The 14,548-nt window shown below is 40.9% G+C and overlaps 1 protein-coding gene across 5 annotated transcripts in view; it reads right to left on the bottom strand.

Annotated features, from left to right (window-relative positions):
* Positions 1-2,773: 2,773 nt before the first annotated feature.
* ano2b (anoctamin 2b) overlaps positions 2,774-14,548 on the bottom strand; it is a 70,617-nt gene continuing 58,842 nt past the window's right edge. For 3 of the 5 annotated variants that reach the window (XM_028044053.1, XM_028044055.1, XM_028044056.1), the window contains 2 exons: positions 8,452-8,557; positions 2,774-7,299 (listed from right to left, as the gene is read on the bottom strand). In XM_028044053.1, the coding sequence (XP_027899854.1) occupies positions 6,943-7,299; positions 8,452-8,557 (463 nt within the window). In that variant the 3' untranslated portion in view covers positions 2,774-6,942. The remainder of the gene's footprint in view (positions 7,300-8,451; positions 8,558-14,548) is intronic. The other 2 variants (XM_028044054.1, XM_028044057.1) reach the window with 1 other exon arrangement.

Raw genomic sequence — 14,548 nt, 5'->3', positions numbered from 1 at the left:
CATTTGGAGCTAAATAAACCTCTGCTGGGCCGTTTTAGGACCCGGTTGGATTTGATTGTAAAGAATGTAGGTTGGAGTTTAGGTTTTCCGGCTCCATCACATGGTTATAGTAGCTCTATGTTTTTGCCACTCATTCTCTGAAATATCAGCTTCACTTACTGGATCCCATTCATGTTGTGTTTCTCTGTTGTACTAAGTAGGGATGCCGGATGGAACGCTGCAATTAAAAAAAGAGCTTAACCTGCGTTCTCTTGTTTCTACACGTCTGAGTGCCTGCTGTGTAAAAGGGGGAAAGAATGCAAAGGGCTAATAAAACACACGTGTTGGTGAACATGTACAAGCTCTTCTTGAGTCGTTGTGACGTGAATATTAACGTGAATATTAACGTGAATATTAATGCGTGATCTATGCTGAGCTGAAAGCTGCGCTACGCCGCCAGTCACAGAGTTAAAGGACGATTAAAAAAATATCTAAACCAGTCATTGTAGATGTGGGGTTTCATATAGGATTCTGTTTTTCATGTTCAGGTTGATTCTTTTATTTCAGCAGGAAGCAGTCTGGGTGAACCTGTTTGGTTTTCCAGAGTTAAAGAGGAGTTTGGATGAAACGGATCTGGGCAGGCCAGGAATTAGCCGGAGGCAGGAAACAATGCAACACCAACACAAAGGCAGGGAAACAGTACAGATGGATGACGTTTCACTTTCTGACGCTCATCTTTCTAATTAGGCTCATTTAGGAGCAGGCTTCTGTTCCCAAACAGATACAAAATACAATCATTTCAATTTAAAAAGCCATGTAGAGTTTAATAAACCTATTCTACAGAATGCTTTAAATATTCTGCAAGGGTCTGGAATTGTGTGTTTTTTTTTTAATTAACAAATAAACACTAACAGCCACTTTTCTACAGTCCAACAGAAGCCAATGTGAACACTGTGCTGTGTTAACATATACAGTAAGTCGACCAGCAGCAGCAGGTCCTTCCACCACGTCAGCTTGTAATGAAAAGCTGTTAGCTTTACCCTTTAGCCTCGTCTGTCTGCAGAATATTTTTCCCAAAATGTTTGCAGGTCAGGATGTTTGTTTGGAATTGGGCTTTGTTTTGCTTGGCGGTGGTTTTGGTGCTGGATGCGGTTATCGTCCACTGTGTTAAATCATGAACACTGACCATAACGGAGGCGAGCTTCAGATGTTGCTCTGGATTCTTCCGTTCTTGGGTGATTCACTCAATGTTCCCTTTGAGTAATTTTGATTGGCTGACCACTCCTGGGAAAAGTTCCCCACTGTTCCACTATTTCTCCCTTAGTGGATATTTGTGGTGGAAACAGCTTTGCATTTCCTTCCAGACTGACGGCTGTCAGGGACTTTAGTTTCTCATGTATTTTAGAATTTCCTCCTATTGAGACACAATAACTGCGTTTCCACTGAGCATATATTTGCACAAATTGGAATTACGAAAATATATTCACTTAGTGGGAACATGTTAATTAAAAAAAATATCTTTTTATTTTTGATACGTTTCTGTGCTAGGATGCGGTGGCTTTTCGGCCATATTGAATTTTGTGGATTTTGCAAAACTGCAATGGAAACACTTTGTCTTTTGAGAGGAAAAGAGGAAGTGGCTGGAGGACGATGCTGCTGCATGCTTTTCAACGACGCATCACTTGAACAAAGTTATTCACATGCGACTTTAATTGCTTCTTCTTTTAAACACGTCAGTTGCTAAATTGTGTTTATTTTCTTTGATTTTAGCGACAGAGTTTTACGCACATCGGTAAATGGAAACACAGCCACTGACTCACCGGTGAACACAAATCGGGGAACTTAAGTTTTGTTCTTTTAAAAGATAAAAACCAATTGGTTGGAAACGTGAATTTGGAAAGCAGGGAAAATATTTTCTCGTGTTTTGCTGTTTATTAAAGATTACCTCTCGCTCCTGCTTCCACTTCCCGTATCTCTACTCCCAAGTAATCCCGTTTTCTCCGAATTGTGTTTTCAAACAGGACAGATCAGGATCACTTATCAGCTTAAAGTCTGTCGGTGTCTCATGTAACACGATAAATATTAACATGCCCTCAGTCACTGACTGGGTGGACTAAACGTTCGTCAGCCCAGGTGACTCTTTCAAATCTTCGAATAGCTGATGGATATCAGAACGGAAAAGAAAACTGCTGTACATCCAGATGTAGTTTACAAGGACATACCAGCAGTTCCTGGGACATGACATCTCCTTCATTAGTGCATGGCAGTGTTCCTCCTACAGAGCAGTAAATGTCAGGAATGTGAGTCCCAGAATGCCACTTTCAGGATGTCGGTTTGCTCAACCGCCGCGGCAGCTGGTGGCGGTTAAAAGCGTCCCGCTGTAAAAGCAAGTAGCTCGCGATGCTGTAGCTGCGGAGTTCCGCATGTCGCGTTCACATCTGGAACCGAATCGCACACGGAGGCCGCGGCGTGAATTTATGATGGTTTCACTCTCGTTTTCAGACGAGGAAGCAGAAACCTCGAAGACTCAGAGAGAAATGAAACGTTGTCCTTTTATCAGGGGGGGAAAAAAAACATCATGTTCAGAAGTTTATTTGACGGTTGAAAAAAAAAAATGCAACAAATCTTTCCATATTGTTGGAAAGATTGATCAAATTGTGGTTTTGAGTTTACCCGATAATTTGAGCTATTAAGAGGTAACATTATAAATATTAAATTATCCAATAAATGTTTGTATTTTTCAACATCTCCATAAAAAAAGGAACATAAAAGAAGGGGAAAAAATGCACTTGAATCCATTTAACAAATCTGTATTTAGAAATTTGTACACCAGCTTAGGTAAGGATCAACAACAGAAACTTATATAACAAATACACCTTTTATCACAATTTCCTAAAGTAAGATTTCAATACATGGAAAGATAACAGTCTGTGACTGAGTCCTGTCTGGACAGACGCATGTTGTCTTCAGTTGGAAATAAGGAACAGTTACCAGGGCGCGAGGGACAGAATTGAAGGTTTTACAGCATTTCGGCAGTTTGTGGAGTTAAGGACGACCCGCAATCACTTCCTCATCCACACTCCAACTACGTTTCCATTCTTTCATTTGCCCGTACCTCCCTTTTAAACTCCAGTGAGGACATTTTGAGCTGGTACACTGTGGTGGTAAAAACGTCTCTCTTCTTTGTTTGTCTGTCTTCAGCTTCACTTTGAACCCCGATGAAACAAGCTGTCGCTCGGTGTTTGAGATGTCCCCATGTTGGTTTGAGTCATTGTGAAAGCTGACATGAAGTCTAATTTACAAGTATATGTATGTTGGAGTAATCTTTAAGACTCAACAACCATAAACTAAATGGAATGAATGGAAGCCGGTCCTTGTTTGGAAAAAGTCAACATTATCACAGCACCAGCAGTTCTAGCATAAAATCATCCAATGAACTAAAGAGTTTGACCCCCCCCCAAAAAAATCACTTTTATGGAGAAATGACCTAGACCATTGTTTTAGGAAGGTGATAATATTTGAGACTTTTATTTTTTTTTAGAAACCCCATCTGTTTTTTTCTCTAATAGACTAAAAACATGCAGCTTAGGTTTATAGGTGATCTTAGTTACAGTCTTACCTTGTGCTTTGAACAACAACGAATGCCCTTAAACTTACATTCTGCTGTGTCTCATTGATCGGGGACGTCTCAACACTCACTGACAAAAGTCTTGAGCACTTGGAAGGACTGGTCTGAGTCGGACACAATTTTCAAGAGAGATTAAAGTCTCCCACAAACTCGGGGATACAGTGCGTACGCTGTGAGCCGTGCAGACTATGCTTTTGCTATTCTTCTCACCTGAAATGAATTGCATGACTTGTGTCACACCAAATATATGGGCTGTCTCAAGGCCAAAAGGGGTGCTGAACCCAGACATAATGGGCTTGATGCATCAGAGGGGATGTCGTTTCCTCTCTATTCATTTCCTAAGGAACCTGCGCGATAAGGCGTCAACCACTTGCTCTCCTTCAGCCAAGTGACAAACGAAGTCCGTGCATGTTAAATTTCACGCTCATACACGTAGAAGAGCAAATGCGGGCTAGCATCGCGACACGAGGAAGTTGGGAAAATGTTGGCGCCGCTTATGTTGCTATCTCATCCATTTGGTCCAAGATCCTAGGTATTGTAATACTCCTCTACAGGATCCAATTCAATGTATTTCCGGACCTTCATCTGGGCGTTCACGCTTGGTTGTTGATGAGCATGTTCTCCATAATAATGATCCTTTTAGATAGCAGTAGTAGTGGAAAGTTCAGCTTTGTTTAAATATTGGTTATAGAGCTAATCACCTGGTCGTAAAACGAGCCTACTTCAACATAACATCGGACAATTAGCTTTAACATTACTCCATGGACAAAGAGTACGGTAGGTTTCTCACGAATACTGAATACAGCAGAACGTTTCACAGACTTTACAAAACTTAATAGAAATTGTTCAGAAAACGTCTGCTCTGTCGCAGCTTGTAGAATACCTAATCATAAAGCTTAGCAATAAAAACACTCTTGCAACGGCTCCAAAAGGCCTCGTGGACTGAACGCTGACGAGCGTCGCTGCTGTTCCGAAAAGCTTTCCCTTCACAATAGCTGCGGTATCTCTAGAGCTTACAGCTAAACTACGGCTTAGATTTCAGTTCCACTTTAACATACAACAACTATATTGTGTCATGTTATTCTTCTCAAAACCACTGCTGTAAAAATGTTAGTTTATGGTTTGCTAGAGAACTCTTACTAAAAGCAACAGATGTACAGTGCCTTGCTAGTCTTTAAATGCCTTATGCTGTTCTACACTTGACATGTTAGAACCACCACCTTCAGAGTGCTTTAATGTGGTTTTATATGATAGACCAACACAGCGTAAGGTCATTTATGAAGTGAAAGAAATATAATATTTAAGTATAAAAAGAAAAATCACTCTCTAGATGTTGAGACACACCTTACAAGCCTTGCAGATAGATGGCTCTTTGGATAGTTTGTTGGAGACAAACTATCTATTGTTTGAGGGGGTCATCTTCAGCGGTCATTGGGGCAGAAGATGGAGTACCCCCCAAATCAGTCTGGTCATTGCTTTCCAAAGCAATTCCACTCAATTCTCATCTCCCTTCAGTGTTTCTCCGATTGAGCTCGAATTATACAGATGAATTTCACTCGGGCCAATCAGCGAACAGAAGGACTTGTGGACAAAGTTGATTTTAGAACTACAGTCTGCTTCTATAGGGCTTGAAGCTTGGCAAATGAGGAAGTGGCAGCGGAGGAAGTGAACGACGCATCGAGCAATTAAAGTCGGAGCGAGACGAATGTTTAAGACATTTTATTGCTGGCAAAGATGTCTTGGCATTACTCCCCACGGAGTTGTTTACAGCGCACACAATTTCCGGTAAGCTTGATCAAGCTAGAGCATTACATATATGTCACAGCCAAATGATAGCGACTGGGTAAAATGAGATCCAGTTGCTTAAAAGTCCACTCCTCCAGCAAAGCGATTGTTTCCCAACAGTCGAGAGCCCAGACTCTCTGGACAAAGCGAAGTCCAGAACTAGGGGCTGGCATTTACCAGGCGAGTTCCCAGTACATCTCAGCGCAACACAAATGCACAGAACAAGGGAACCATGGACGCCCACACTCATACCTAAGGACAATTTAGATAAACCGATAAATTGAAGAGTTATGTTTCTGGACTGTGTGAGGAAGTAGGAGTACCCGGAGAGAATCTATGCTTGAACTGCGAGAGCATGCAAACTCAATGCAGAAAAACATCTTCTTGCTCCAAGGAAACACAACAATGTGTCCTTTTCTTTCTTCCACTTCACGATCATGAACTGCTTTGTGTTGTTCTATCACATAAGATCCTAATAGACATTCAAATTTGTGGATGCAATGTAACAAAATATGAAAAAAGACTCGAGGGGTGCGAATTCTCGGAAGAACCTGTGAAGCGTCTCTGATTCTGAAGAATCGAAGACTTTGAAGTTCACCAACGCAACATAAAGGTCATCGGTCAGAACCCTGATCCCAGGAGAACTCCACTGCTTCATTATAAAGGAATGTGGATGTAGTTTTTCTTTAATTTAGCATAAACACAGTGAGTATAGTTCAGCTCTGTCTCATTCACAGGTGGCCATCCCCGTGCATTATTGTCATGGTGAGTACAGCAAAGGTTCCTTATGGCTCAGAAGAGATTTTCAGCCTCACAGATCATGGAGTTCTGATACTACAGCTTGGAAGGAGGTGAACGGCACCACAGTGTGCCGTATTGGCATTTTCCCATTCCATCGGTACCTAGAGCGGGGCGGAAAGAACCAACCAGCAGCCGTCATCACTGGTCACGATCGGTTGGGTAAACCGCTTTTAAAGTTATTTCTAATTTATAAAGAGAATTAAAAACAGTCCAGAAAAGGTGGAATGTCGTGAGAGCTACAAAATCTGTAAACAAAAATACACAAAGTAGGAAAATCACAGATCAGACAGCCCTAAAGTTTAAGCCACGATGTTCGTCAGTCTGTTGGTGGGTTAGTGTTTCCTATCGAAGCAGTCCGTCAGTTTGCAGTTCTTCCAGGGTCCTGATCACTTATTCGACCTAATATAGTAATTATTGCTTCTCTACGCTATGAAGCTCATGTGCCTCACTAAATAGTTTGTACGGAAAAAAATGACAACACTTTGTCAGGTGAACAGTCGTGCGAGTCGAAACAGCACACTCACACAGCCGTTCGTTCAGGGCTGACCGTTAAAGATCCACACAATGAGGCCAGCAAGGACCAGTTTATACTTCTGCAGGAGACCTGTGATGACTTCACCACCGCACTACGGTGTCACACACACCAGGACACAAACGATACAAGTAACACACAGGAAAAGGGCCGAGTTCGTTGGCTTACAGGCCCCGTTTAAGCTTAATCCACCCCACCCTGATCGGGACGGAACGCGTCACACCGCCGTGTGCTTTGAGTTTGCGTTTTCTTTCCTGGGCAACGAAGACATCTTGTCGCTGAACTGACTGAAGCTGGCGGCCCTGCACCTCGCCCTCGGCCCCCCTCCGTCTCCGGCCGTGGGGCCCGAGGGCAGGGTGCTGTATTTGCCCAGAACGGGGAAGGCCTGGCCAGCCGTGGGCGACTGGCTGTTGGGCTTGACGAAGAGGCTCTGGATGAGCTGGAATTTCTCCTTCTCCTCCTGCAGAAACAGATCCACCAGGAGCTTCTTTTCCCGTTTGAGCTGCTCCACGATGGTCTTGGGGACGTCTGGGATCACCCAGGCAACCATGAGGCTGAGGAACATCACCAAGTTCTGGGAGGGAGAGGGAAGCATGGGTTAACGTACAGTTGAAATGAGGTATTTACATAAACTGAACCTTTTTTCCTCAATAGCTGCATTTCCATTGCAAATGTGCGCAAGACTTTGTCAATATTCCGCTAGTGTCGAAAGACCACAATTTGCAATTGTTGTGTCACTGTTACATAAGAAACACAATTAAAATCAAAGCTGAATAAGTTTGTTCGCATGACAAGAAATGAAAAGCTGGCCGCGGCCTCATTCTCCAACCACTTCCTGTCGTTGTCTTCTTCGTGGTTTCTGCCAGCAGTAGCGTCCGGTTGTTGATTATGTGACTCGTTTGATGCAAAAACAGTGTTTCCATTTCAGTTTTGCAAAGTAATCCAATTTCTATAGAGAACCCACCTTATCCTTGTGTCGAAACCTTTTAGTGAAAAATGTGAGTTCTCTTTAAAGGAAACATTGGCATGCTGGGTAAGGTCGCTCTGTTTTATTCTTAGAAGTTTTCTCTTATGGAAATTGTGTGATTTGGAATCAACAGCGGCCTTTTTATAAAACCCAGAATTGATGAAAGGATCTACAATTTCCATAGAAATTTCGCACACAGACGGTTGTTTACAGTAGGTAAGCTAATGGTGCACATCATGCTAACCGCTAACATAAGACACTAAAGACAGTTTTATTCAACTCAATTCAATTAAAAAATACTTCATTGATCCTGAGGGAAAATTAAATGTTGTTGCATCTCAAATTAATTCAAAATTCTTCAGAGTTATTATAGATCCGTAGACATATTTACACCCTGGTGACTTGGCTCTCATACACACAGTGTGACGTCGCCTCTGCAGATGGAAAGCCAGAAAAACAATGAGTCTTAAAGTGAAATTGGGACTGTATCTCCATCTTAAAGTCCTGTAATAGTTTGGCAGAAAAAAACTAAGCAGCCAAATACAGTATGTGCGAAAAGCATTCTAGAGTAATAATTCCACAACATTTAGCCTAACATTTGGTCGCCACATGTTTGCATACCAAACAACAAAAGTTGTTTACTGTCTGTCTGAGATCATTTAGTGCATAAGAGCACATTGTGAGCACATTAGCTATGCGTGTTCTCTGAATTATTGCTGCGTGAATGGCAGGCATTAGGGGAACACAACAAACCCATACCTGGAACAAAATGACAAAGGCCAGTCTTGCAGACAGGACGGACCAGTACTGCTTGGAGAACTGGTACGCATCAGAAGACCAGGGGGGCTCCCTGTAGTCCTTGTACCTAAAACAAGAAACACAAACAAGTAGTACTAGTACCTTTGTGTTTTTAAAACCCAGAGGGAAAGTAAAGTATTAAATAAAATGAATAGAGCAGGAAACCCCAAACAGGCCACCGTCCCGTAAGACGTCTGGGCTCTAAACGCAGCCAACTTTATTTGCATTCTTCTCTTTCGTTTTCCTTGTTGTAAAATCATCTTCACGGTGCAGGCGAAAATAAACAGTAGACGACCTGAAACGCATGCCGAGAAAGAGTCAACGCGCTCACAGTGAAGAGGGGGGGGGGGGGAGAAAGGGTGGAAAGGAAAAGAAGACGTCTGAGGCCGACAGAGAGAGAGAAGAAAGAAATTCAAAGTAAAATGCTGCTTATCCACTTTAAGAAGATAAGAATAGTCAAAACTTTAAATCTAGAGATTACTATCTCTATCTCTAGATTTAAAGAGATAGTAATCTCTTTAAATCTCTAGTAATCTCTAGATTACTAATATAGAGATACTACCTCTAGATTTCTCAATGGAATGCTTTCACTTTGAACACAAACATTTATGAGTTTTATGTCACTTATCCAAACACTTATCATGAAGTATTTACATTTCATGCAATGAAAAATGATTAAACAGGAACAAAAGACAAAACAGAGTAGTCAAGTGAAAACTGTATTTATAGCTCCAACAGGCTGTTCATCAGCTGACCAAAAGTTTAAGCTCCAGTCGGTTCATCTCTGCTGAGGACACAGCAGTTCAATGAAGAGAACCTTATCAATGGCAAAGTGAAATTTAACGTTGTAACTTCAACTAGGTGAACTTATTCAAGCTATACGATAACTGGAGTGTAGTCGGCTGGTGGGTTAGACTCATGAGAGGAAATCTGAGGGACAAATACAGACTGGGCGGAAACAGAAAACCTGTTAGTTAGGTAAGCTAACAGAGGACTGCTAAAACCACATGCTGCAAGCTAGCACGTTACATCTGAAAACAGACATATTTGTGGAAAAAAATAAGCCTGTTATTGGATCAGATTGGACTAGGACAGCTATAAACTAAAGGTAACGTCCTGAACACCTTCAGGACATTTGGAGCTAACGCCAAAGCTAGAGGTTTTTGAAATCTGAAATGCCGACTCATCTACTGCAAAAACACTAAATCTTACCAAGTATTTTTTTAGTCTAGTTTCTAGTGCAAATATCTTTGGGAACTTCTTTTTCTTTTTTATTAATATTCAGGAATTATTTACTTAAAACAAGCTCCTATATCTTGCTAAAAACTTACTTCTAAGTTAGTGTTGTTGCATTTCAAGTGCACTAAGATATTTGTAGTAGAAACTCGACACGAATGGTTGGTAAGATTTTGTGTTTTTGCAATGTACCAATATTTTAATAGGAGCAGCACCAAATCAGTCCCTCAGCATGATGCTACCACCACCATGTTAGATAGTTGGTACAGCATTCTTGGTTTTTACCTCAAACTGCTTGAACTAGTGACCTTGGAATTAACAGCGTTTTAGAAACAGGCACCAATAATGTTCACTAACTGATGCAAACATATAATTCTATGTGTTGACTTGATTTTCTCATTGTTTTGAGAGTCGCTTATTAAAATATTTAGGTAAATGTATGTATGTGGTTAAGCCTGTTAGCTTAATTTTGAGCCTATGTGATTGTCAAAAAAACAAACAAACAATAAATTCAAACTTGTGCAGCCAGTTCTTGTTTGTTTTTTTTAAATCGCCGCACTGTTATGTTTACACATTAAAATATAAAACTGTCCAAATAAGTTGAACCAGTAATAAATCAATGTGCATAACTGACCTGAAATATGTACAAGAGCTTTCGTTAGTGAAGACGAGGGTAAAAACAATCGCAATCATAAAAACATTAAGAAAGTAAGTTTATGTATGTATGAATGATGGCTGGAGAAGTAGAAACAAAACGTCTAGATTGTGTTTGAACAAATATGTCTAAAGGTATCTGTCCTTCCCCGTGACATGTGGAATAAAAGATGCATTTTTCCTTCCAAGGCCAACCTTGGCACGGCTCGGCTCATTGTGAACCATAAGAGAATCTTTGAGCAACGAATCGTCTTGGAGTAATCAATACACAGAGGTTTCAGTGGTTATGAAACAAAGGCTGGCATTGTAAACCCATTGCTTTCTACACAGCAAACCGTTCAGCCAGCATTAAGTTAAATTACTGCATTTGGGATACAAAGAGAGGCAACAAAGGAAGCAGTTAAGACCAAGAAAATCAATCACAGAGAACAAATCCAAACTGTCTCAAAATCAGCCAAAAATCACTTGGAAGGATAAAAATGAAAAGCATGAAAATGCAACAGTTGATATATTGTTTGTTTACAGACAGTCAGCCAAGAGAATCAGTGAAAAATAGAATTAGAGTATTACGTGTGATTAATCCTTTTTAGGCATTTTTTCTCTGAATAGACATGGATTTAAGTGTAGCAGGTGGTGTGTGTCTGTGTAATGATGGAGGGGTGTGGCCTAAAGGCCCCAACATACTCGGGCTCACTTCAGTTCCCGTGGACTCAAAGTGGACGTCCGCCGGACATTGTCCGCACAAGGATAGATTTTTATGTACTTGGTGTCTCACATTAAACTACCTGGTGGAAACAGTGTTCACATCGAACTGGTTTTCATGTGACACCAGGCTTATAAGGTTGAGAATAGGGGTTATATGAGTTCATGTTGTTTCAAAGTTGACATCAACATGATAACAGTCAATGTAAAGTTGCCACGGGGACGTGATAGGCACGTCAGCGAAAAATGCTTAACAGCAACAGGCTTTATATATTCACACAAATATTGACATGGTGAATTATGCAGAATTATAAGAACACTTGAGTGAAATAAAGGAATTTGCACGAGAGAATTTTAGGTAATCAGTACGCTCGAGTATGAAGACCTAACCGTCCGCGGACAGTAGGCCTGAGTATGTGGGGGCCTTAAGGAGGTCAACACTCTATATTAAGGTGTGTGTAATTATTAGGCAGCTTCTTTTCTTCAGGCAAAACAAGCCAAAAGAAAGATTTAGTTGAGACTTAAGAGTCAAAAACAATCAAAAGTTTCTCTGAGGGATGTAGAACTCTTTAAATCGCTGAGTTAATTTTGGAAACTTATCGAGAGAAAAAAAAAAAGACACAAACAAACTGCCAAGGATTTGAGAAGAATCAAGTGTGAAGCTACCAGAAGCCATTAAGATTCTAGTTCTGTCAAATTCCAGAGCTGCCAACTACCTGGAATACAAGATGTTCAGAGCTCAGAGACATGACCAAGGTAAGAAGGGCTGAAACCCAACCACCACCGAACAAGACAAAAAGTATCTATAGACAGATTTGATGTCTTTTTTTTATGATTTATTGGATGATACAATGAAAGTGACTCCTGACGGACCAGAAGAAGCAACTAAAGCCCCTTCTCTATTGTCAAGGGCCACAGTAGGTGGTTAACATCCGATTCAGTCCTAACCAAGTTGGGTGTGTCTCCATTGGCAATGTGTCCGTTACCATGAGGACGTGAATATGGGCGGGGATGTGGGCTGGACCATGAGAGAGCAGGAGCATTGGTTGGTGGCATTTTACGTGTACCATTGGTCGACCAATTTGACGCTGGATGCGTTCTTCCACCATAATTGTTAACAAGGTCTGGATCTCCAGGAGTTATCGATTTTCAGCGCATCATCTTGTCAACTACTGCAGGCTCGTTGTGGAATCCACACGCCAATCAGTGAACGCAGTCTGCACCAATCACGCAAAAGTCTTGCGCATGTCTCCAAGACTTTTATCACGTCTTGGAGAGGTTCCTAAAAACGTAGAAGAGCCACTCAATGTTCGGAAATGTAGATGAATCTGACTGGGACTGACAGAGGAAGAGACAGTTAGAGCCACATCTGTGGAGAAGGGCTTTAGATGTACACACACTCGTTTACTACGAGACTGATTCATCACCGGTCTGTTGCGACATGGCCGCAACGGACTGTTTCATACTCTCACGCTGTTCTTCTCAATAAACTTGTATAATCTATTTTTGTAACTCACTGTTTTACACTGGCATTCGCACAGGATTTGAATTAAATGTTAAAATATAAAATTATGTTTCCAATCATTTTTATTGCTACTCAACTTTCCTGTCAAGCCAAGTCAGGAAAAAAAAAAGGACTACTTTCCCTTTTAAGGATTAATGACTGTCAAACATTTCAGCTTACATCACAGAGCTCCTGCATTTCTTCTGTCATCCATCAGTCACGTTTCTCAAATGTATTAAATCAAGAGCATATTCTCTCCAAAACAAACCCCCCATAAAAGGTTGTGCGGCCCGACATGAAGCGCCATCAGGTTTAGACAAAGTCGCTCACGACGCAAACAATTAAAAGACTCTTTAGGCGAGAGTCGGCTGTGGTGACAGGAACACAGGAAGCGGCTGACCTCCCCAGTTAACCACGTCACATTAATGTGAGCGCTCGGATCACGGTGCAGCGTAGAGCGTCGCTCACATGTACACACCCTGCCATGCAAAAATTCCTCTGAAGATGAAACACTCTGAGTGAGGCGTCTCACTGAGGCCGACATGAAGGGGACGCAGCTAACAGAGAGGAGGATGAACAATAAGCGTGTGTGTGAGAGGGTGTGTGTGTGTGTGTGTGTGTGTGTCGTAGCAGGGTCTTATGATGGCTGACTCCTTCTCCTTATACAGTCATAAATGAGGAATGTTTCTTGAGAGACTGAGCTCCTCTCCCCTCTTTTTCTCCTTTAATCTATTCATCTTTCACTGGACAATATTTTACAGTGTTTTACTCGAAGGTCGGCTTCTAATGTGACCTGGACTTCACTTCCTGTCGTTCTCCTAGCATTTCAAGCTAAACTATCTCAACTGAATTAAAGAGGAAATGCATATGTTTCTGTTATTAAAAAAATGATAGGACTATCTGTGTGTTTTTCGCAATCACAGAGGTTTTCCACAGCAACTGGGGCATCTCACTGTGTATTGTTTCATAAGACGAATCAGTGAGACGTTGGGTTTTGTAGTTATCTCTTTTGAACATGCTTGTTTAAAAGTTGTTTATTTTAAACAAGCATTTTAGTTTCTGTGGACTAAAAAGCTAGTTATGCTAATCCTGACGCACTAATCATAAATATTAGCTCCGCTAACAGTAAAGAAATACACCAACACGGCATTTGGTGTGTGCTAAAGCTAAAGCGCAAACTTCAATTTAAATTCCATCTGCCCTAAAAGACTACAATCAATTTAAGTTTGACGTAATTTACAAGTTCTAAAATGTCCTTAGATGTTGTATTTATGTCTATACTTTGTTCTCTGGCGCCCGTGTTTCATTTTGGACCTGCATCTTTTTTTTCGTTTGAAATTCAATTGGGGGAACGAATGTGAATGTGAACGAATTGCCTAACTGAGGAATTCTTGAGGAGTCAAAAAGTATCTGATGTCTTATTTTTATGATTTATTGGCTGATACAATGAAAGTGACCAGAAAAAGCAACTAAAGCCCCTCCTCAACACGCCTCAACACAGACGTTGACCTTTATTCAACTAAAAGTTCACAAAAAAACGCCAGATGCTAAACAAAATTATTAGCTGTGCTATTAGCGTTTTAGCCTATTAGCGGAAGTGTCCCCGCTACCTGTGGAATGTAATGTCATTTCATAAACTACAGTGATGTGAAGAATTAGGACGCCCCACAACAGCTTAAATTATGCATCATCTGTTATATTATTTCAATCTTTCTATCTGAGATTTGTGATTTGAACATTGCATAGCTAAGATCTGCAGCTCGGTTGTTGGAGTTCATCTCTTAGCTAAGTATTCAATCTGTTTCCATTGTAATGAATATTGTAAAAAAAGAACAAAATGTGTGTCTGCTTTATGTTATTTTACAGTTCTCTCTTAGTATATGAGTTGACATACAAATTATAGAAACATTTCTTAGAATGTAAAGAATTCTTCATAAGATAAAGAAAATTACAGACAATCCT

This window comes from Xiphophorus couchianus, chromosome 17 (assembly GCF_001444195.1).
Source record: "Xiphophorus couchianus chromosome 17, X_couchianus-1.0, whole genome shotgun sequence".
Lineage (NCBI taxonomy): Eukaryota > Metazoa > Chordata > Actinopteri > Cyprinodontiformes > Poeciliidae > Xiphophorus > Xiphophorus couchianus.
The sequence above is the reverse complement of the archived record's forward strand: the minus strand, read 5'-3'. Positions and strand labels throughout refer to the sequence as shown.